This window comes from Pelophylax lessonae (genome assembly GCF_965119305.1).
Source record: "Pelophylax lessonae genome assembly, chromosome: 4".
Classification (NCBI taxonomy): Eukaryota; Metazoa; Chordata; class Amphibia; order Anura; family Ranidae; genus Pelophylax; species Pelophylax lessonae.
Window position 1 is genome coordinate 541,950,917 of NC_138771.1, and position 21,179 is coordinate 541,972,095.

Consider the following 21,179-nt stretch of genomic DNA (forward strand, 5'->3'; position numbering starts at 1 on the left):
AATCATTCATCTTGTAAACTTTGTGATATCTTCACATACAGCTTTTATTAAACATGTATGTCAGTTCTTTTGATGTCTATCATTCTTCCATTGTTCTAGTTCAATGTTGCATGTGGCAAGTGTGTGCCAGCCCAATGGCCTGTGCATACACTTGCCACATGCAGAAGAAGGAGGGGGGTTTCCTTCTGCATGTGGCAAGTGTGTGCCAGCCCAATGGCTTGTGCATACACTTGCCACATGCAGAAGAAGGAGGGGGGTTTCCTTCTGCATGTGGCAAGTGTGTGCCAGCCCAATGGCTTGTGCATACACTTGCCACATGCAGAAGAAGGAGGGGGGTTTCCTTCTGCATGTGGCAAGTGTGTGCCAGCCCAATGGCTTGTGCATACACTTGCCACATGCAGAAGAAGGAGGGGGGTTTCCTTCTGCATGTGGCAAGTGTGTGCCAGCCCAATGGCTTGTGCATACACTTGCCACATGCAGAAGAAGGAGGGGGGTTTCCTTCTGCATGTGGCAAGTGTGTGCCAGCCCAATGGCTTGTGCATACACTTGCCACATGCAGAAGAAGGAGGGGGGTTTCCTTCTGCATGTGGCAAGTGTGTGCCAGCCCAATGGCTTGTGCATACACTTGCCACATGCAGAAGAAGGAGGGGGGTTTCCTTCTGCATGTGGCAAGTGTGTGCCAGCCCAATGGCTTGTGCATACACTTGCCACATGCAGAAGAAGGAGGGGGGTTTCCTTCTGCATGTGGCAAGTGTGTGCCAGCCCAATGGCTTGTGCATACACTTGCCACATGCAGAAGAAGGAGGGGGGTTTCCTTCTGCATGTGGCAAGTGTGTGCCAGCCCAATGGCTTGTGCATACACTTGCCACATGCAGAAGAAGGAGGGGGGTTTCCTTCTGCATGTGGCAAGTGTGTGCCAGCCCAATGGCTTGTGCATACACTTGCCACATGCAGAAGAAGGAGGGGGGTTTCCTTCTGCATGTGGCAAGTGTGTGCCAGCCCAATGGCTTGTGCATACACTTGCCACATGCAGAAGAAGGAGGGGTGTTTCCTTCTGCATGTGGCAAGTGTGTGCCAGCCCAATGGCTTGTGCATACACTTGCCACATGCAGAAGAAGGAGGGGGGTTTCCTTCTGCATGTGGCAAGTGTGTGCCAGCCCAATGGCTTGTGCATACACTTGCCACATGCAGAAGAAGGAGGGGTGTTTCCTTCTGCATGTGGCAAGTGTGTGCCAGCCCAATGGCTTGTGCATACACTTGCCACATGCAGAAGAAGGAGGGGGGTTTCCTTCTGCATGTGGCAAGTGTGTGCCAGCCCAATGGCCTGTGCAGATGTACTTCTATTTCAACATACAACTTTAAAAAAAAATGAGGCAAAATATCATTTCAAAAAAAGGTTTTTATTCAAATAAACACAAAAAAAAGAAAAAAATCACAAATGCTGGTAGGTGTATCCTGACTGATCGTCCTGGCTTGACCGCGGTGACTTTGAACGTGGATAGCTGATGTCAGGATGCGAGTGGGTGGCTTGGACATGTCGTTCCTGCGCAACCTCATGGTGGTAAGGGGGTCCAGGTAAGTTTGGGGGAGGGAACTGGGTAGGTGGTTGGGAGAAATCAATGGAGGAGTGGGGTGGGAAATAGGAGGGCGTGGACAAGACAGGTGTTGGGTGGCGTTGCGGAGGGGACAAGGTAGGTAGGTGGCGTTGCGGAGGGGGGCGGTATTGAAAGTGGGGTGTTAGCGTTGCTGAGGTCACAGAGGGCATTGGGGGATCAAGAAAAGTGTTGAATGGATCGTTTGATGGTGGCGGGCCACCACTTAGTTTTGCATGCCTATATTGTGTCATGATGGCGAGCACACGATCCATACAAAGCTTTTCTTCAGGTCCCCCAATGTCCTCCAGGATGTAGTATGCAGCACGGCAGAAGGCGGCGCGTGAGTTGCCAGGATCGAGGAACACATCCCCACTGCGCCTCTCCTGCCGCACTTCCTGCAGCAACGCTAACACCCCGTCCTCGTTTTGAGGGACAATACCGCCACCCCTCTGACGCTGATTGCGGCCACGGCCACGCACAGCGCCACGGCCACGCACACATACCTCGTTGCCACGAACGGGTACCTCGCCACGGCCACGCCCCACACCACTATCGGGAATTTCTTCCACAACACATTCCTGGTCCCTGGATTCCTGTTAAGAAAGAAAAAGGTTCAGTTTGTCACATACATACAATGAAGAAAAGAATGGCAGACAGACTAGACAGACACTAACCTGTATTGTGGATTCATCGCAGACATGAGATCCACTGGATTGGATCGTCATGTCACTGTTTTCAGTGGCAGCACTGGGGGGTCTGTCCTCTGGTTCTTCAACCACCTCCTGACTAGCATCCTGAGTCAGGTCCGCAATATTAGATGTTGTCCTGAAAAATATGTAAAAAAAAATGGCTGCAGAATAGCAATACATTCACAGAAAACGATGCTCTGAGCACCCCTATATGTAAGTCAAAAATACAGTATGTGCGACTTACTCTCTACTGCTGTCTATCATTGCTTGACGCAGGAATGCCAGGTGGTTGTGGTACACGTGTCTTCTTTTGTGGGAGGCAGCTGCACCACTTGTGTTAGCTTTTTCCTCCTCTGTCAGATCCCTCCTGACCCGATCACGCAGGGACTTCCACCTCTTTTGGAAAATTTTGCCTAAGAAGAAAAGTGAAGTAAGGTTAAAATATGCATTCTTTGTAATTATACAGCACACAAGTCATGCATTTCTGAAAAACTTACTTCTTTCCTTCTTCTCTGCGGTGCTCAATCGGTCCCAGCCTGGTGTTAGGGCTTCAGATATATCCATCCAGGTTTTTGTTTTTTTAATCCTGTCACTATAGAAGGGATGGGAGACATCCCACAGCTCTGGATGGGCCTCAACTGCAGAGATAAGCTCTGTCTGACCTATATCAGCAGCCATTGTCCCTCTCTCTCCTGTATGTCCACACAGACACACCCACCCACCCACACGGCTGAGCAAAGGACACTTGGGAAATGTAAAAATGCATTTCCTGTGTTTTTACTCCATTACAGTGACCAATCACATTTCTGAAAATTTCTACAGCTTAATAACGCCGGACGCTGGAAAACGCCGATAAAAACGTTAAATAGCGTTAAATAGCGTCAAGCGCTTTTAACGCTCTAACGCTGGGCCTCAGAACGCGCAGGCCGTGGGTTCTTGTTGCAGCTGAAAAACGCTTAGGCCACTTACAGCTTAAAAACGTCTTTGTGTGCATGAGGCCATAGAATAACATGGAGGGGCGTTTTTAGGCTGCAAGAGGAAAACGCCTGACGCTGCTTACAGCGGCGTTAAAAACGCCCCGTGTGCATGGGGCCTAAGTGGCCTAAGCGTTTTTCAGCTGCAACAAGAACCCACGGCCTGCGCGTTCTGAGGCCCAGCGTTAGAGCGTTAAAAGCGCTTGACGCTATTTAACGCTATTTAACGTTTTTATCGGCGTTTTCCAGCGTCCGGCGTTATTAAGCTGTAGAAATTTTCAGAAATGTGATTGGTCACTGTAATGGAGTAAAAACACAGGAAATGCATTTTTACATTTCCCAAGTGTCCTTTGCTCAGCCGTGTGGGTGGGTGGGTGTGTCTGTGTGGACATACAGGAGAGAGAGGGACAATGGCTGCTGATATAGGTCAGACAGAGCTTATCTCTGCAGTTGAGGCCCATCCAGAGCTGTGGGATGTCTCCCATCCCTTCTATAGTGACAGGATTAAAAAAACAAAAACCTGGATGGATATATCTGAAGCCCTAACACCAGGCTGGGACCGATTGAGCACCGCAGAGAAGAAGGAAAGAAGTAAGTTTTTCAGAAATGCATGACTTGTGTGCTGTATAATTACAAAGAATGCATATTTTAACCTTACTTCACTTTTCTTCTTAGGCAAAATTTTCCAAAAGAGGTGGAAGTCCCTGCGTGATCGGGTCAGGAGGGATCTGACAGAGGAGGAAAAAGCTAACACAAGTGGTGCAGCTGCCTCCCACAAAAGAAGACACGTGTACCACAACCACCTGGCATTCCTGCGTCAAGCAATGATAGACAGCAGTAGAGAGTAAGTCGCACATACTGTATTTTTGACTTACATATAGGGGTGCTCAGAGCATCGTTTTCTGTGAATGTATTGCTATTCTGCAGCCATTTTTTTTACATATTTTTCAGGACAACATCTAATATTGCGGACCTGACTCAGGATGCTAGTCAGGAGGTGGTTGAAGAACCAGAGGACAGACCCCCCAGTGCTGCCACTGAAAACAGTGACATGACGATCCAATCCAGTGGATCTCATGTCTGCGATGAATCCACAATACAGGTTAGTGTCTGTCTAGTCTGTCTGCCATTCTTTTCTTCATTGTATGTATGTGACAAACTGAACCTTTTTCTTTCTTAACAGGAATCCAGGGACCAGGAATGTGTTGTGGAAGAAATTCCCGATAGTGGTGTGGGGCGTGGCCGTGGCGAGGTACCCGTTCGTGGCAACGAGGTATGTGTGCGTGGCCGTGGCGCTGTGCGTGGCCGTGGCCGCAATCAGCGTCAGAGGGGTGGCGGTATTGTCCCTCAAAACGAGGACGGGGTGTTAGCGTTGCTGCAGGAAGTGCGGCAGGAGAGGCGCAGTGGGGATGTGTTCCTCGATCCTGGCAACTCACGCGCCGCCTTCTGCCGTGCTGCATACTACATCCTGGAGGACATTGGGGGACCTGAAGAAAAGCTTTGTATGGATCGTGTGCTCGCCATCATGACACAATATAGGCATGCAAAACTAAGTGGTGGCCCGCCACCATCAAACGATCCATTCAACACTTTTCTTGATCCCCCAATGCCCTCTGTGACCTCAGCAACGCTAACACCCCACTTTCAATACCGCCCCCCTCCGCAACGCCACCTACCTACCTTGTCCCCTCCGCAACGCCACCCAACACCTGTCTTGTCCACGCCCTCCTATTTCCCACCCCACTCCTCCATTGATTTCTCCCAACCACCTACCCAGTTCCCTCCCCCAAACTTACCTGGACCCCCTTACCACCATGAGGTTGCGCAGGAACGACATGTCCACGCCACCCACTCGCATCCTGACATCAGCTATCCACGTTCAAAGTCACCGCGGTCAAGCCAGGACGATCAGTCAGGATACACCTACCAGCATTTGTGATTTTTTTCTTTTTTTTGTGTTTATTTGAATAAAAACCTTTTTTTGAAATGATATTTTGCCTCATTTTTTTTTAAAGTTGTATGTTGAAATAGAAGTACATCTGCACAGGCCATTGGGCTGGCACACACTTGCCACATGCAGAAGGAAACCCCCCTCCTTCTTCTGCATGTGGCAAGTGTATGCACAAGCCATTGGGCTGGCACACACTTGCCACATGCAGAAGGAAACACCCCTCCTTCTTCTGCATGTGGCAAGTGTATGCACAAGCCATTGGGCTGGCACACACTTGCCACATGCAGAAGGAAACCCCCCTCCTTCTTCTGCATGTGGCAAGTGTATGCACAAGCCATTGGGCTGGCACACACTTGCCACATGCAGAAGGAAACACCCCTCCTTCTTCTGCATGTGGCAAGTGTATGCACAAGCCATTGGGCTGGCACACACTTGCCACATGCAGAAGGAAACCCCCCTCCTTCTTCTGCATGTGGCAAGTGTATGCACAAGCCATTGGGCTGGCACACACTTGCCACATGCAGAAGGAAACCCCCCTCCTTCTTCTGCATGTGGCAAGTGTATGCACAAGCCATTGGGCTGGCACACACTTGCCACATGCAGAAGGAAACCCCCCTCCTTCTTCTGCATGTGGCAAGTGTATGCACAAGCCATTGGGCTGGCACACACTTGCCACATGCAGAAGGAAACCCCCCTCCTTCTTCTGCATGTGGCAAGTGTATGCACAAGCCATTGGGCTGGCACACACTTGCCACATGCAGAAGGAAACCCCCCTCCTTCTTCTGCATGTGGCAAGTGTATGCACAAGCCATTGGGCTGGCACACACTTGCCACATGCAGAAGGAAACCCCCCTCCTTCTTCTGCATGTGGCAAGTGTATGCACAAGCCATTGGGCTGGCACACACTTGCCACATGCAGAAGGAAACCCCCCTCCTTCTTCTGCATGTGGCAAGTGTATGCACAAGCCATTGGGCTGGCACACACTTGCCACATGCAGAAGGAAACCCCCCTCCTTCTTCTGCATGTGGCAAGTGTATGCACAAGCCATTGGGCTGGCACACACTTGCCACATGCAGAAGGAAACCCCCCTCCTTCTTCTGCATGTGGCAAGTGTATGCACAAGCCATTGGGCTGGCACACACTTGCCACATGCAGAAGGAAACCCCCCTCCTTCTTCTGCATGTGGCAAGTGTATGCACAGGCCATTGGGCTGGCACACACTTGCCACATGCAACATTGAACTAGAACAATGGAAGAATGATAGACATCAAAAGAACTGACATACATGTTTAATAAAAGCTGTATGTGAAGATATCACAAAGTTTACAAGATGAATGATTTTAGACAAAATTATCCTGCCATGCCACTTCCCCATCAGGCGAGACAAAGAAATCCGCAAACTTATCTCTGATGGTCATGACTCGTGCTGTTGTTCGTAAGTCCATAAACTGCACGCGGTGCATGGGGTTACGTGGCTCTGGTTCAACGCTGCTCCTGTCGCTTCTCCTTAGGAAATTGTGCAAAACACAGCAGGCCAGGACAACCTTGGTGGCATTGTCAACATCCAGTTGCATACATGACAGCAAAACCCTCCATTTTGCTGAGCACACACCAAACGCACACTCCACAACACGACGAGCTCGGCTCAGCCGATAATTGAATATACGTTTGGTGTGACTCAGTCCATAGCCACTGTATGGCCTCATCAGATTTTCTGCCAGTCCAAATGCTTCGTCGGCCACCATGACCAATGGCAAGCTTGGTTCCTCAGTACACGGTAGCGGCCTGCTTGTTGGTATGTTGAGTCGTCCTTCGTGTAGCCGACGTCCAAAGGCCGATTCTCGAAAGATGCGGGCATCACCCTGGCTGCCATATGCTCCTACATCAACAGCAAGGAATTGAAGATGGGCATCAGACAATGCCAGGAGTACCACAGAAAAATATTTCTTGTAGTTAAAGTATGCAGAGCCGGAATGGGGGGGCTTCTTCACCCTGATGTGTTTTCCATCAAGGGCACCGATACAGTTGGGGAACTGGGTTTTCTCCCAAAATTCGTCGACAACTGCTTCCCACATCTCTTCAGTCGGCTCCGGCATGACCACCTCCTTCAACTGCTCCCATATTGCCGCACATGTCTCCTTAACAATTTTGGCCACCGTGGAGACACCGAGCAGAAAATAGTGGTGTAAGGAGACAAAGCTTTGGCCAGTAGCAAGAAACCTAAAATAAAAATAAAAAATGATTACATATTACATCTATCTTTCAAAAATACATTGAAAATGTTTTAACTAGGACCTCACCACCTAACCCTCTTAACCCAAGTACTAACCCTATACAAAACACCCACAAATGATTTCACTTACCGAAGTGTCACAAGCAGCCTTTCCTCCGGTGACACACTGCTTCGCATGTTCGTGTCCATCCTGGATAGCCTTGGCCTGAGCTTCTCCAGTAGGTCATCGAAAAGCGGAACGGACATACGTGAGAAGTTGTACCACTTGTCCGGATACATGCGGAGTTGGGTGTACATGGTGGTAAAGTACCCCACGGACAGACGCTGCAACATGACAGGATGCACCCAGAACCTTCGCCGTATGCTCCTCTCATTCTCCTCCTCCAACTGTCTCCTTCTACGCATCCTTCTCAAGATGATGAGCAGGATCGCCTCATCAACCTTCTGCATAACAGGATCCATGACTCAGAAATGCAAAAAATACTCCGAAAATACAAGAAACACTCTCAACCAATCTGAAAATGCTCTCTCCTCTCTCTCTCTCCTACCAAAATGGCTTCCACACATTGCATTGTGGTTATTTTGGGTGTGGAAAATGGAGGAGGACTGATTTTTTAAAAAAACGCTATTTAGCGCTGACGCGGCTTAACGCGGCTTAACGCTCATTAACATAATTTGAGAAACGCTGTTTAACGCGCGTTTTTAACGCCGGTTTTTCCCGGCGTTATAACTAGCTTGGACGTACGTTTTTTTGAACGCCCCGTGTGCATGGGGCCTTACAGCTTAAAAACGTCTTTGTGTGCATGAGGCCATAGAATAACATGGAGGGGCGTTTTTAGGCTGCAAGAGGAAAACGCCTGACGCTGCTTACAGCGGCGTTAAAAACGCCCCGTGTGCATGGGGCCTTAGAATCAGAGTGAAAATATGGAAGAGGTAGATAAGCAATACACCTACGTACCATACATGCTACAGTAAGGGCGACCCCATACGTGCCATACAGTCTGAAAATAGTGAGTGGATAAGCTTACCTGTCCCTCGGCTTCCTATGGGCTTGACATCCTCTGCAGAAGGACGCCAGCCCGAACTGTTTATAGGGAATCGAGCGGACGCCGGCGCATGCGCAACAGAGGCATGCGGCGTCATCCAAGTGGTGTGTGAGCCAATCCGATCATCCGCCCGTGCAGCGCAGACCCCGCCCATCCCGGAAGGAGAGGCCGGATCTGCGCTCCACGGGCACCGACGCGGGAAACCAGCGATTCAAAGAAGAGCGCTGGTATGAGCGGGGACAAGCCCGAAGGGCTTCCCCTACCCGCGCCGGGAGAACCTACAGCTGGCATTGGGCAAATGCAGGGAAATGTCAGCAGAGGACTGAGAAGGAAAGAGAGAGCAGAAGAGAGAAAAGAGTAAAGATACGATTAGCAGGGAATGAACAGGGGAAATAGGGAAATGCCATGAAAGGCAAAACAAAGAAATTTTGCGTCTGAGAGATGGTTGGTGGACAAATTAGGTTGAACCGTGGTCCCTAATAATTAAATCAGGAATTTTATGTCATATATTACGGGGGCCTGAAGTGCTGTTAATTTTGAAGCAGACCATCCGTGGAAAGTCCAATCAGAATTGGAGGGGGGCCACACAGATGGATCGATATCGGTCTATCACTTACATGTAACAAATTAGTGTGTCAAATATACCTATACATATTATAGCAATTCCACATTTGCATTAGCATATCCTACAACGATATATACAGAAACGCATATATATAATCCTATACAGAGCGTGTCACCTTATATGATCTATACACCAACGTTGGTTTCACATTTAGATGTAACAGATAGTCACATAAAAAAGATGATGACCATGATATAATAATATTGTCATATGGATTGATATATTTGGTAGATCTTTCAGTATATCTCTCTTACTCCCGTGTGGAGGAACCCAATTATCACAAACATATATGTATATATATAGCAGGCAACGTGAGTCGTATAGGGCCCACGTATGTCATATATATGATAAATGAAATGATAAATAAAAAACATAATTGGAATATATCAGCCATATGTATCTCATATGTCAGCTCTATAGGGGACATGCCCATGGAAGAATTGGACATAGGTAGGCCAATTTCTTGTTACCTGTCCCTCGGCTTCCTATGGGCTTGACATCCTCTGCAGAAGGACGCCAGCCCGAACTGTTTATAGGGAATCGAGCGGACGCCGGCGCATGCGCAACAGAGGCATGCGGCGTCATCCAAGTGGTGTGTGAGCCAATCCGATCATCCGCCCGTGCAGCGCAGACCCCGCCCATCCCGGAAGGGACCACGGTTCAACCTAATTTGTCCACCAACCATCTCTCAGACGCAAAATTTCTTTGTTTTGCCTTTCATGGCATTTCCCTATTTCCCCTGTTCATTCCCTGCTAATCGTATCTTTACTCTTTTCTCTCTTCTGCTCTCTCTTTCCTTCTCAGTCCTCTGCTGACATTTCCCTGCATTTGCCCAATGCCAGCTGTAGGTTCTCCCGGCGCGGTGTAGGGGGAGCCCTTTGGGGCTTGTCCCCGCTCATACCAGCGCTCTTCTTTGAATCGCTGGTTTCCCGCGTCGGTGCCCGTGGAGCGCAGATCCGGCCTCTCCTTCCGGGATGGGCGGGGTCTGCGCTGCACGGGCGGATGATCGGATTGGCTCACACACCACTTGGATGACGCTGCATGCCTCTGTTGCGCATGCGCCGGCGTCCGCTCGATTCCCTATAAACAGTTCGGGCATGCTTCACAACAATTTTTTTCACTTCTATGGCTTTTTGCATAATTTCTTAATGGCATGCTTCTATTTTTTGCGCACCTTTGACTTATAACTGGCACCCTTTGCCCAGATGTATATGTATATGCATATATATATACTACCATAAATCCATCTTTGACGCATGTATAAATGCCCAAATTAGCTTCTTGTGATAAGCATTATTATGGGCGGCCTATGGCATCTCTTTATTAGAAGCTATGATGGTTTAAATTGTTGCATATTCTGAGGCAAAATGGTAACCACTTTTTCTATGTTTTCCCTTTTTCTTTATTTTTTCTTGGTAGTCACTTCACACACAGCAGCTATCCCTAAAGCTCGATTATGCTCTCTTCTTTGGGGTGTGTATTTTGGCAACTGGCTACACAACTATGACTACTATGTCACCACATTATTGGGTCACTATTCTTCTACTCAAGATAGTTAATACCATATCTTATTCACTTATTGGATTTTTCACCTTTACAGATACATATACACTTTGATCTCGTCTATACAAGACTACTACTATTTGTACTACATATGACCCTCTGTGGTCTTATTCTTCCTGTACACTACAGGTAAATATTGCCTCCTATCACTCTAAGGAGTCAGTGACTAATTCACTGTTAAAAATTCTTATTACTAGTCAACTTATTCCTTACTCCTCCCTTTACCTCACTTCTGTGTATTAGGTTGCCATATGAACATATCCCCCTTCACGGGAGTAGTCCATATTGAGCCACTTTTTTTACCGGTCATCGTGGTGCCCTGCTGGTCCCTCTGGGCGGATGCTACTACTTTTTTCATGCTCTCACGGACTTCGTAGCCCTTGAACGGGCCTGTGGGAACTTGGGCATTCCTCCCGATGGTAGCAATACCATTTTTAGCCGACAGACCAATCCAACCCGTAGGGCTAGACGCTAAGGGTAGGTCCATCAACGTTAAGTATATACTATGAGATTAAAAACATGAGATATAATATATGTTCACCTACTCATATGTATATGGACTAATTTCTCTATATTTATACTAAAAACATTTTTTCCTTTTCTAGATATACTAGGTATTGTATCTGGAGCTTTGGGTGACCCCTGAGGAAGGGCTTTTTTTGCCCAAAACGCGTAGGGTCGTTTCCGGTTCCATGATCGCCTTGTACACCTGAGCGCCCCTATTTGGTTCGGTATTTGGTCTGTCATATGCATGCATATTTTAATGCCCTGTTATGTTATTGATTTATGTTACTGTTTTGTTTGGTTCTAATTTTGGTATTTAATAAAGATATTTTTATACAAAACACAGTGGTCAGTGGCATTTACAGTCCCATACATAGGGGAACTTTTCTTGTATATACCATATAGGGATCATGGCCACTGACACTGGGCACTGAGTGAGTAGATACCGTCTGTCTTTAGGTGTCTAAGGACGGCCATCCACTTATGAGGCGACCTGAGACCCTTAACGTTCCATGAGACTACGGTCATGGGGGATCATGTGGGTAGGATTGAGCCGCGAAGCAGTACAGAGCAACAAGGGTAGTGAGACAGTGCCATGTGTAGTATACCAAGGTAGGCAAGTGACCTATACTCCATGGGAATGAGTCATTGGATCCTAGCTTACAGGTAGGTACAGGGAAGGGGTAACTTGACCCAACATGGGTCAGAGGAAGGAGGTAAAGGGTGGAAAACCAAAAACATCGGGACTTCACTTTTTTCCTCATGTAGGGAGACATGCTTATGGACAGCGTTACCGGAATCCCTATGATCTACGTCTGGGTCAAACCAAAAGCGTATAGGTTGGATCGACCGCTTAAGCCGGATGGAAGCGATGATCATAGATGCCAAGGGCTAGGGCAAGGCTGGATAACTGTAAGGCTGTGCATAATCGTAACAAAATGGAATGAATAGCGTCAGAGCAGATAACATAACATTTCATCAAAGATGAAGGAACCAATGCAGTAGAACATCTCAAATATCATACGACCTTATGTAGATCCGCAAAGGTGAACGTGAGTGTACAGTTCCGTGTAGTGCGGATCACAAAAGAAATATTGCTGAGAGCATGCAGGTCAGCAATATAGCGTCCCAAACCGTAGGGTGCAGTGGCAGTCGTGGTGTTTGAAGAGCAAACCATTGCCAGCACTGGTGCCAGCAATGTCCCAAACAACGGTACTAAAGGATAGGATAGAAAAAAGGCATCCAATACTTGAAAAGGGTGTCGTCACATCAAAGGAAGATCAAGGCGCTCAGCGTTGTCTTTGGCGGGACGCAGATCCATTGGTGCGACGCTTTTTCGCCGGGTCTTTCCTCGGGCTGCGTTGTTCTCTAGCCCCCTGCGGGCGTTGGGGAGAAGGCGTTGCAGGCATATCCACCTGGATGTTGAAGTGGCGCTCGAGAAAATGCATGGCTTCCTCAGGATACGTGAACGATTTTTGTTCCCCTGACAAGTCCGAGAAACGTAAAGTAGCAGGGTATGCCAAGGTGAATTTAATAGATTTTCGGTATAGTGCTTGGCAAAGCGGCTGAAATGCTTTTCTACGCCTTGTTACCTCCTGCGAGTAGTCTGCAAAGACCAACAACTTGTGGCCATCAACTTGGAGCGTTTTTGCGTTGCGGAATGATTTGAGGATGTTTTGCCGATCCATATAGTTCAGATATCTCACTATAACAGGGCGAGGTGTCTTCCTGTCATTGGATGGGGCCCCCAAACGGTGGGCCCTCTCAGCCGTGCATGTGGTATGGATCCCCAGGGCCAAAGGGAGACGAGTAGTGACTATGTCCATGAGGGTATCAGCCCCATAGGTTTCAGGGAGGCCTATTATCCGGAGGTTGTTCCTTCGAGAACGCTTCTCTAAATCGTCCAATTTGTCTAACAAGTATCTCTGGGTTTGTCTGGCTTGTTGGTCCATGGAGAAAGAGCCCTGTAGCTCGTCCTCCACATCAGACAACCTGTGCTCCAATTCCTGCAGTCTGTGGGAGTGATCCCCCAGTTCCTTGCTGATCTGAGCCATTCCTGAGGCTATTGCTTTGTCCACAGCCTCGGTGATTGTGGGCGACAATAGTGCGGCGACAGCCTGGGCTAATGAGGCAATTTGGGTGTCAGGCAGTGGGGATGGAGACTGACCTTGCCGGGCCGTTGAAGATAAAGGCGCGGCATCCGCCATGACAGCCTCGTTGCAGGCCGGAGTTGAAGTCGCGGTCTCGATTGGCGGCGGTGCGGCGGAGCCGTTCGGGCGAAGGTATCGATCCATCCTGCGGTGACACCAGAGGTCCGGGAGTGGGTTGTGCAGTCGAGAGGTTCGTCCAGACTCTTGGGGAGGGTTAAATGTGCGGGTTAGTGCCGGAACCGGTGTCCCTCACAGCCTCTTACATGGGCGCCGGAACCGGAAGTCTCAAACACCACTTTTCATTGATTAAAGGGCATACATGTACATATTTCCCCATCTCTATTACATTTCATTAATAAGACCCCCCCATCATGTCTCAGAGACCAACAAAGTGAGACAGCAGTCCCCATGGCACTGTGAGGGGCCAGTAGCATCTGTGTCAACAGGCAAAGGTGGATGTGGTCAGTCTTCAGACAGGGCATTATTTCCTCTGTTTAGTGATGTTGCCCGTACTATCCAGCCACAGCATGCAGAGGAGGTGATGAACTGGCTGAGAAAACCATTCTCATCTTCTTCATCCTCCATCACCCAAGGAGAGACTCATGCACAGTCCACTGCAGCTGCCAGAGTGGCTTATTCTGCCTTTTTGTCCTCAGCTACTCCTGCCATAGCCCCAGCATCAGGCATTGAGGAGTCAGCTAAGTTATTTAAACACAGCATCAGGTACTTGCTCCTTGACGATGCACAGCCATTAATTGATTTAGATCTTGGTTCTAAGGTTGAGGAAGGTAAGAATATGAGCCTACAGAGAGGGGAGAACACTGACAAACAACCCATCAGCAGTCATGTTCCCCCACCCACAGGGTATTGCCAAGTTGGCTCAAGGGATGATGAGGATGGAGGAGATGATGATGAGGTCACTGATGCGACTTGGGTGTCAGGTACAGCAGAGGAGGAAATTTAGGGTGAGGAACAACTCCAAAAAGGCAGCCATCATGGAAGAGTAGAGGGCAGCCACCCTATTCCATCAGATTGTGAATCTGTCATCTCCCAGCCCACTTCCCACAGCTCAGCTGTCTGGGCCTTTTTTTTAGCACATGTGCAGCTGATTGCACTGTTACAATTTGCAAACTTTGCCTCAGGCAGATCAAACGTGACAAAAACACCAGCCATTTGAGTATCACATGACAAAGCATTTAACCTCCCACCACTCAGCCCCTTGGCAAAAGCACCTGAAAGCTTAAAAAAGGGACGCAATTCTGCCCCTCTCACTCCTCACCTTTCCGGTCTACCCCTGCTATATCTCATGATCTCTCAGCAGCCTCCACTGACAGGGATGATGGTATAAAGAAGGGTGTAACAGGACCTTTCAGCATGTTTTCCAGTAGCACACCACCAGCTATAGAGTATAGCAGGCAAATTTCTCTGCCCCATCTGCTGCAGCAAAAAAAAAAAAAAAAATACAGTCACTGCCACTCATATGCCCTGTGTCTAACTTCCAGCTTGTCAAAGTCACTGGCTTTACAACATATGCCTTTCCCTTTGGTGTATTCTGCCCCTTCCATGAAATTGCAGAATGTGCTGTACCACAATGGCATGTTCTTAGTCGCTATGGCTTTGTGCCAAAGGCCATTCCAGTTCTGTACCATCACATGGAAGGCAATTTTGTGGCATCGTTGGGCAAGGCAGTCACCTGCAAGGTCCACATTACTGCTGACACGTGGTCCAGCAAGCATGGTCAGGGATGATATACATTCACAGCACACTGGGTAAGTCTGCTTGCAACTGGGAAGGATGTAGACCAAAGCTCAGTGCTGCAGATTGTTTTGCCGCCACTTCTCCATACAGCTAGTGGTGATGATGCAAGATTTGTCAGCTCTATCCCCTCCTCCTCCTCCTACTCCATCCCTTCCTCTGCTGAATTGTCCATTGAACCACCAGTACTCTCCAAGCGTTTATGGGGCTATATAATGAGTCAAGCTAAAAGGTGCCATGCAGTGCTTCAGCTGGTGTGTCTAGGGGACAGGAGGCAAACCAGAGCAGAGATTCTTGCAGCTTTGCAGGGTCAGGCCCAGAGGTGGTTCACGCCACACCAGCTAGAGCCAGAAATGGTGGTGTGCAATAATGGCACTAACTTCCTGTCCGCACTTTCGACAGGAAAAATTGACACATGTGCCATGCCTGGCACATGTCCTTAATTAGGTGGTGCAGCATTTCCTTAATATGTAGCCAGGGTTGGAGGATCTGCTAAAGCAGGCCAGAAGAGTGTGTAGCCATTTCAGGTGGTCATACACAGCCAGTGCTTGGTTGGCTGAAATTCAGTGGGAATTCCACCTGCCTGTAAAGCGCCTGAATTGTGACATTCCCACCAGGTTTGAACTTGACTTTGGCAATGCTGCATCGGCAGTACATGCATCAGAGAGCTGTCAACGAGTACCTATGTCAGTATTGCACAACAACAGGCTCAGGCTGGCTTGGCTTTTTTTCCTCATGCCAATGGCTGCTGATAAAGGATGCGTGCACTGTACCGTCTCCATTTGAGGAGGCCACAAGGATGGTGAGCCGTGACAATGCATGCATCAGTGACTCGATCCCTGTTGTCTTCCTGCTGGAGAAAACTCTGCGTGGCATTATGGACAGAGCACTCGAGGCAGAGCAGCAGGAGAAAGAGGAGGACTTCCTTTCCTCTCCAGACCTGTTTTATACAGACACCATTCTTGCGATGACACAGAATACACAAAAGGATTCTGGCAGTTTTTGAGGCGTTGAAGCAAAGGAAGACACATAAAAACCCTTAAGAGTTCATTTTCCATCCCCAGAACCCTAGGGAGTAGTATATGACTGGGAGGAGGCTGTTCCAGATACTGTAATTCTCAGCGACCCCAAGGGGTCTGTTTCTCATGCCTCCACAAGCTTTTGCTGCATTAGCTCCCTCATTCTTCAAAGCACCTGAGAATACGTGCCATCAAGGAAAAGGATCACTATTGGTTGGCAACCCTCCTTGACCACCGTTACAAGGAGATAGTCTCGGAACTCATTCTATCCTCATAGGGGACACCTTAAAGAGGAGTTTATGTAACATCTTTCCAGACTCCAGGACACTTTAAAGAGGAGTTTATGTAACACCTTTCCAGACTCTGGTAGGTTACAGTCTCGTGGAAACTTTAATTATGAGGCTTCTGTTGGTCAAGAGAGGAGCGGTGAAGAAGGGGGTCGCCTCAGTGATGCATTTAACATTTTTTTTAGTCCTCAGCGCCTAGAGCTGTCAGCGTCCACATACCATCAGCAGTGTCTGCATCATATGGTGGGAGATTATCTAGGGGCGAAAACAGAAATGGAGAGCTTTCCAGTTGATGATCTACTAGGTTAGTGGGTCATGAGAATAGACCACTGGCCAGAACTTGCCCAGTATGCAACTGAGCTGCTGGGCTGCCCTGCATCCAGAGTGCTTTCTGAATGGGCATTCAGTGCTGCCAGAGGTTTTGTGACAGATAAAAGAGTGCCTCTGTCCAAGACTCCGTGGACCAGTTGACATTTATCAAAATGAATCAGTCCTGGATTAGCAGCTGCTATCAAGCCCCTGATGCCGATGTCGCTGATTACGTGTTTTCTGTATCTGTAATCTCTGAAAGACTGTCTCACTTGTATAGCTTAGTGATTATTGATTTTATCTGGAAGTAATTTAAGATGTAGGATTTATAGGCACAATTGACATCTAAGGACATTTTTTTTGCGCACTGTCTGTCTGATAGGTGGATATCATTTACATTTTTGACAGCAAGGCAAGTTCTTGCTTTCATCAAAAGTATCTCTACAGGGTTACAATGTTAAGGCACCACCGATACCCAAAGACCAATTTTTCCGTCACTGTTTCGCCAGGGCACATCACTTACATTTTTGACAGCAAGGCCAATTCTTGCTTTCATCAAGAGTACCTCTATAGCCTCATGGGGTGAAGTAACCAGCAACACCAAAAGCCCATTTTTTCAGCACCTGTTACTTCTATCAAAAGTCTTCTAAAGAGACACCAGAATTTATCCATAGAATCTCTAATCTTGTTCCAAGTGAAATAGATTGTGGCCTCATTACAAAGACTGGCTCCCCAAGCCATTGTTTATAAAATAAAGAAAGCTTGCAGGGGAAATGTACATTTTTTTGCCTTTATAAATGTAATTTTTGCTGCAGCAGGTTCTATACAGATGTGAAACTTTACAGGCAAACTAAGGGGACCCCCTCATGCACTATATTGGAGGGAACTTTTCATTTTTATTGTTTTTTCTCTTTTTTTTTTTCCATTTTTTTTATTGTTTTACTTTAAGAATCAGTAAATTACTGCTCATTTAAAAATTATGTTTTTTTTTTAAAACTTTTTTCATTGGTAAATGTCCCCAGGGCAGTACCCAGACCCCCATAACCATTGTATGTCCAATTATTTGCATATATGCCTTAAAAATGGACACTTTCCATTTTTTCAGTTTGGATCCCATAGACTTCAATGGGGTTTGTTATTCAGTTCTGAATTTTTGCGATGTTCAAAAGTTCTGGCATGAACCGAATGGGAGGTGTTCGGCCCATCTCTACTCCTGGATCACTGACTGTTATTTAGAATCGAATCACTTTAAGGTCATTGCAAAGGGCAGGGGGGAGGGAAACTTTACGACTGGAAGAAAAGAGAGTTAACCTCCACATATGGAAAGCCTTCTTAACAGTAAAAGCATTTAAAATGTGAAATAGACCCACTTGATAACTAGTTCTGACCAGGTCAGTAGATTGTTTATAAAAAGAGCTGGATACCCCCAAATCGCCCTATTATATAAGAAAGTTGACAATACAACCAGGAGTACACAATCACTACTTTTCTACATTCTTTTAGGAGCTAAAATGACACTTGCCAGGGCCTGAAAACAGCCCTAAATTTTCGTTCTCGTGGCTAAACGCAAGATTTCCTGAATTATGTCACAGGAGAAAATGACTAGCATATTATTAAATAAGGTTGCAATATTTGAGCAGATCTTGAAACCTTGGGCCAAACTTCAACACATACCCATCTGACATAACCATCATACCCATCTAGGTCACACTTCAAGACATACCCATCCATACCACGAATCCTAGATACTGGTGACTGCTCTCTTTTTCCCCCCTTACTATTACCCCTTCTGCCTCTAGTATGCTCCCCTTCTTCCCTCCCCTTTTCCCCCTCCCCCTTTTTTTTCTCTCTCCTCCCCTACCCCTTCCTACCCAGGTCTATTTGTCCTCTAAGGGATGAAGGGAATGGGGACCCATAAGTATCGCAACCATGTGCTGGTGCATGGGCCCCATTCTCAACTCCAACACCAAGGTATAACCTATAAGTAGTAAGTCAGAAACCTCATGTATATCAGATCCCTCCCCATAGCAATATTACGGTTATCTATGGAGAACATTGCTACCCTGACCCCATCCCCTATAACAGGTGTATGTTATTTCCTTTCAGACCATAAACAAGATTGAACTATGTTGTTGATATGTTCTTCATCTTTGCTGTATTTTTGGAACAGTTTATGTATCGTCTTTTTTCTGTTATCAATAAAAAGTAATTGAAAGTAAAAAAGAGCTGGATGTGCCATGTGCATAGTTGTATCTTAGGACTGGATGGATAGAAATTGAAATATTTTGACAGAAAAGCTATGTTACATAGCTCCCTTTTCTATATTTTATTTGTCTTTTTTTAGCTGTTTGCATGGGTTTCAGCGTTAAGCAGGATCAGACATTAGATCCTGCACCACAATGCACTGACCAGGTAGTAGTGGGGCACCAAATAAAACCTGAACCTGGTTAAAGCTAGGTTAGGTTAAAGGCTGTGTGTGTTGATTTAGGATAACAAGCAGCAAGTAGAAGGGTGGGGAAAGCATAATCAAATTTAGACTTGCTTTAAGATAATCAAATGTGTGTTGATTTTTTTTTTTTTTTTCAACCTAAGATTCTCATGTTTATTATATACAAACTAAAAGGCATAGAAATTAATTAAGGTAAACCATGGGCAATTTACATCTGGCTGAGACTCTGTGGTAGTAGCTAAAACTCATTTATCAATATGCAACCTCTGTCTATGACAAGGTCAATAAACAATGTTCAGTTGCTAATTTTTAAGCTTAGATTTTGAGGGTATCTTTAAAACAATATATGCTCTTTTATTTATTACCAGACAAAGAGCACAGTTGTCATTAGAATGATACTTTTCTGAATTAGCTAGTTTTGCATGCAAGGTTTTTTGTAAGTTATATTTACTTCACTTGATCATTAAGTTAATTAGTGTCACATTCCTTACAGGGAGAATCCAATGTAATAAGGGTGTGTGTTTTTTCCCTCTGACTTTGTGATATTCGATTAAATGAGGTTATAGATGGATCTGAAATATCAGATTATATCATGAATGTGTCAAACCATGTCCCTTATTAAGGATGAAATATTACCGTTGGTGTAGGTTTAATTTACCCTGTCCCTTCTTGCATATAATTCTATAGCTAGTTTTAACTCAGGGCTCAATACCCAGCATGGGCTAGGGCCAGGTTAAGCATCCACTGACCACTTCTGGTAGTCAGAGTTCTGGTTGCATGACAGATTAGAATCGACTAATAACTAAAATGCAGAGTAGATAGGCTGACTCTGAGATTTAGTGTCACACCATGGTTTCTGCTGATGCAAAGCTGCGTTCAAGGCTGGTTGGACAACAGCTGGAGGGTCTCCTCATCTTATCTTAAGGTCTTCTACACCAAGATGAATGCTGCATGATGATCATCCTCAGGACCCCTGAAACCTGACTTTTCTGAAAAATGTATCTGGAGTTATTTTTATTAATAACTAATATATAACTGGGTATACGTGCAGAGTTCCATCAGGACTCCTATCGGGCTCTTTGCTGATAATGCCTGTTTGTTAGTTGAATGTATTGATCTCTTCTAACATAAAGCTTGTTTTATTTCCATACTAGTGTGCATTTACTGTATATACTTATGGTTAATGTTATATGTTGGTTACATTAGTTCCACTGCTCCCAATTACTGTGATTAGATTAGTGATAATCCTGTTTGGGGAGGGCCCTTTGTTATAACCAACAGAGAACTACAAATGTTTCCATTTTTTATTGGCACAGACTCTTGAATTATGGATTTATTTATGTATTTTATTACACTGATCAAGAGAAATAGTCATGTTCACTTCAATGTAAAATTACAGTAGATCCCTCCAAATTGATTTGTGACCAATTTATATTCTTAAGTTGTGTGAACACATGCAATAATGTGCAGCAATTCATGATATTATTGATATATACAATTGATATATTGATGCATTGTAGTGCAATTTATTTTGAAAATCACCCAACACACTAAAGCAACACACAACATACCATACTGCATTTTGGTGCATTGCAGAAAAAAAATTGTGACAAATCTACATTTTAGGATATTATGGTGCAAGTCCCGGAGAGGTAGATATGTGCAGCCGATATGGTGTAGTCGGTAGACGGGAAGAAGCCGGCCATATATCGGCTGCATATATCTACCTCTCCGGGACTTCTTGGACTTCACATCTTCCCTTTCATGGACTGCCGGAGCTGTTATAGCCTACTACTGTATATTATCATGTTAGTTACTACTATCTGTGATTTCATCGTTCAGAAAATACTGCACTTAGAGGCGCTCTGTGTTTCTCTTCCATTGTTTCTACCCACAGAATTTACTTCCCTGTGTCTCGGAGCCAGCCCTCTATTAGCAATATTTCTTCTTAACACAGTGACTCTCCTTGGAACGTTATTTTTAACCATGGACTTGAATATCCTTTATCCACTTACGGCCATGTACGTTT

General features: G+C 46.3%; 1 protein-coding gene across 1 annotated transcript; it reads right to left on the bottom strand.

Annotated features, from left to right (window-relative positions):
- Positions 1 to 6,550: 6,550 nt before the first annotated feature.
- On the bottom strand, positions 6,551 to 7,905 carry LOC309555162 (uncharacterized protein; the record flags this gene model as incomplete). Its single annotated transcript, XM_082257004.1, has 2 exons — positions 6,551 to 7,430; positions 7,574 to 7,905. The coding sequence occupies 2 exons, from the start codon at positions 7,903 to 7,905 to the stop codon at positions 6,551 to 6,553; spliced, it is 1,212 nt and encodes a 403-aa protein (XP_082113130.1).
- Between the last annotated feature and the right edge of the window lie 13,274 nt (positions 7,906 to 21,179).